This window comes from Pyrgilauda ruficollis, unplaced genomic scaffold, assembly GCF_017590135.1.
Source record: "Pyrgilauda ruficollis isolate IOZ18807 unplaced genomic scaffold, ASM1759013v1 scaffold1637, whole genome shotgun sequence".
Lineage (NCBI taxonomy): Eukaryota > Metazoa > Chordata > Aves > Passeriformes > Passeridae > Pyrgilauda > Pyrgilauda ruficollis.
Genome location: NW_024515176.1, coordinates 2,327 through 3,665, shown reverse-complemented (window position 1 = coordinate 3,665; position 1,339 = coordinate 2,327). Strand labels below are relative to the sequence as shown.

At 65.6% G+C, this 1,339-nt stretch overlaps 1 protein-coding gene across 1 annotated transcript in view; it reads left to right on the top strand.

Annotated features, from left to right (window-relative positions):
- Positions 1-390, top strand: part of LOC121351277 (translation initiation factor IF-2-like) — a 2,989-nt gene extending 2,599 nt beyond the window's left edge. The window contains exon 5 of the mRNA XM_041463275.1: positions 357-390. Within this exon, the coding sequence (XP_041319209.1) occupies positions 357-390 (34 nt within the window). The remainder of the gene's footprint in view (positions 1-356) is intronic.
- Positions 391-1,339: the final 949 nt, after the last annotated feature.

The window sequence follows — 1,339 nt, the reverse complement described above, 5'->3', positions numbered from 1 at the left end:
AGCTTAACCCTCAGCTGTATATACCAGGACCCCCATCCCGGGGTGGGGGAGGGGCAGCTGCGAGAGTTCCTGGAGATTCGGGGTCGGCGCCAGCACCGCCGGGGGGGCCTGGGGGTCCCCGGTGTCCGGCGGGGGGTGGGGCCGTGCCCAGGTGTCCATCTGTCCATCTGCCCATCAGACCAGGTGTCCATTGGCCAAGTGTCCATCTGTCCATCAGTCAGGTGTCCATCAGACCAGGTGTGCACTGGACCAGGTGTCCAACAGCCCAAATGTCCATCTGTCCATCAGACCAGGTGTCCATCTGTCCAGCTGTCAATCAGCCCAGGTGTCCTTCGGCCAAGTGTCCATCTGTCCAGGTGTCCATCAGACCAGATGTCCATCTGTCTATAGGCCCATCAGCCCAGCTGTCAATCAGCCCAGGTGTCCATCAGCCAGGTGTTCGTCTGTCCATCACTCCAGCTGTCAATCAGCCCAGCTGTCAGTCACCCCAGCCATCAATCAGCCTGTCTGTCCGTCTGTCCGTCTGTCCGTCAGGACGGACACCCCGGCCTCGGTGTCACGAGACGCCGCGCAGGGCGTTGACCCTGCCGGGCGCCGGGCCGGCCGCGACGGTGACGGCGTTGACGTTGGCCAACACGCCCACCCCGCTGGGCGCCACGGGCAGGGCGTTGGCACCACTGATGTTGGCCAACACGTTGACCCCGTTGGGTGCCGCGTTGACCCCGCTGGCCGCTGTGTTGACCCCATTGGTCGCTGCAGTGACCCCAGTGGCCACCACGCTGACCCCGTTGGGCGCCACGTTGACGCTGGCCACCGCGCTGACCCCGCTGGCCAACGCGTTGACCCCGTTGGCCGTGTTGACCCCGTTGGGTGCCGTGTTGACGCTGGCCACCGAGTTGACCCTGCTGGCCACGGCGTTGACGCCGTTGGGTGCCACATTGACCCCATTGGGTGACACGTTGACCCCATTGGCTGCTGCGTTGACACTGGCCACCGCATTGACCCCACTGACCACCACATTGACCCCGTTGGCCAACACATTGACCCTGTTGGGTGCCACACTGACCTCATTGGCTGTGTTCACCCCACTGGCCAACACGTTGACCCCATTGGCCACCGCGTTGACCCCGTTGGCCGCGTTGACCCCATTGGCCAACGCGTTGACCCCGTTGGGTGCCACGTTGACCCCGCTGGCTGCGGTGACCCCACTGGCCACCACATTGACCCCGTTGGCCAACACGTTGACCCCGTTGGGTGCCACGTTGACCTCACTGGCCGCCGCGTTGACGTCGGCCGCCGCGTTGACCCCGTCAGCCGCCGCGCCGCCCCCGCCGGGCGC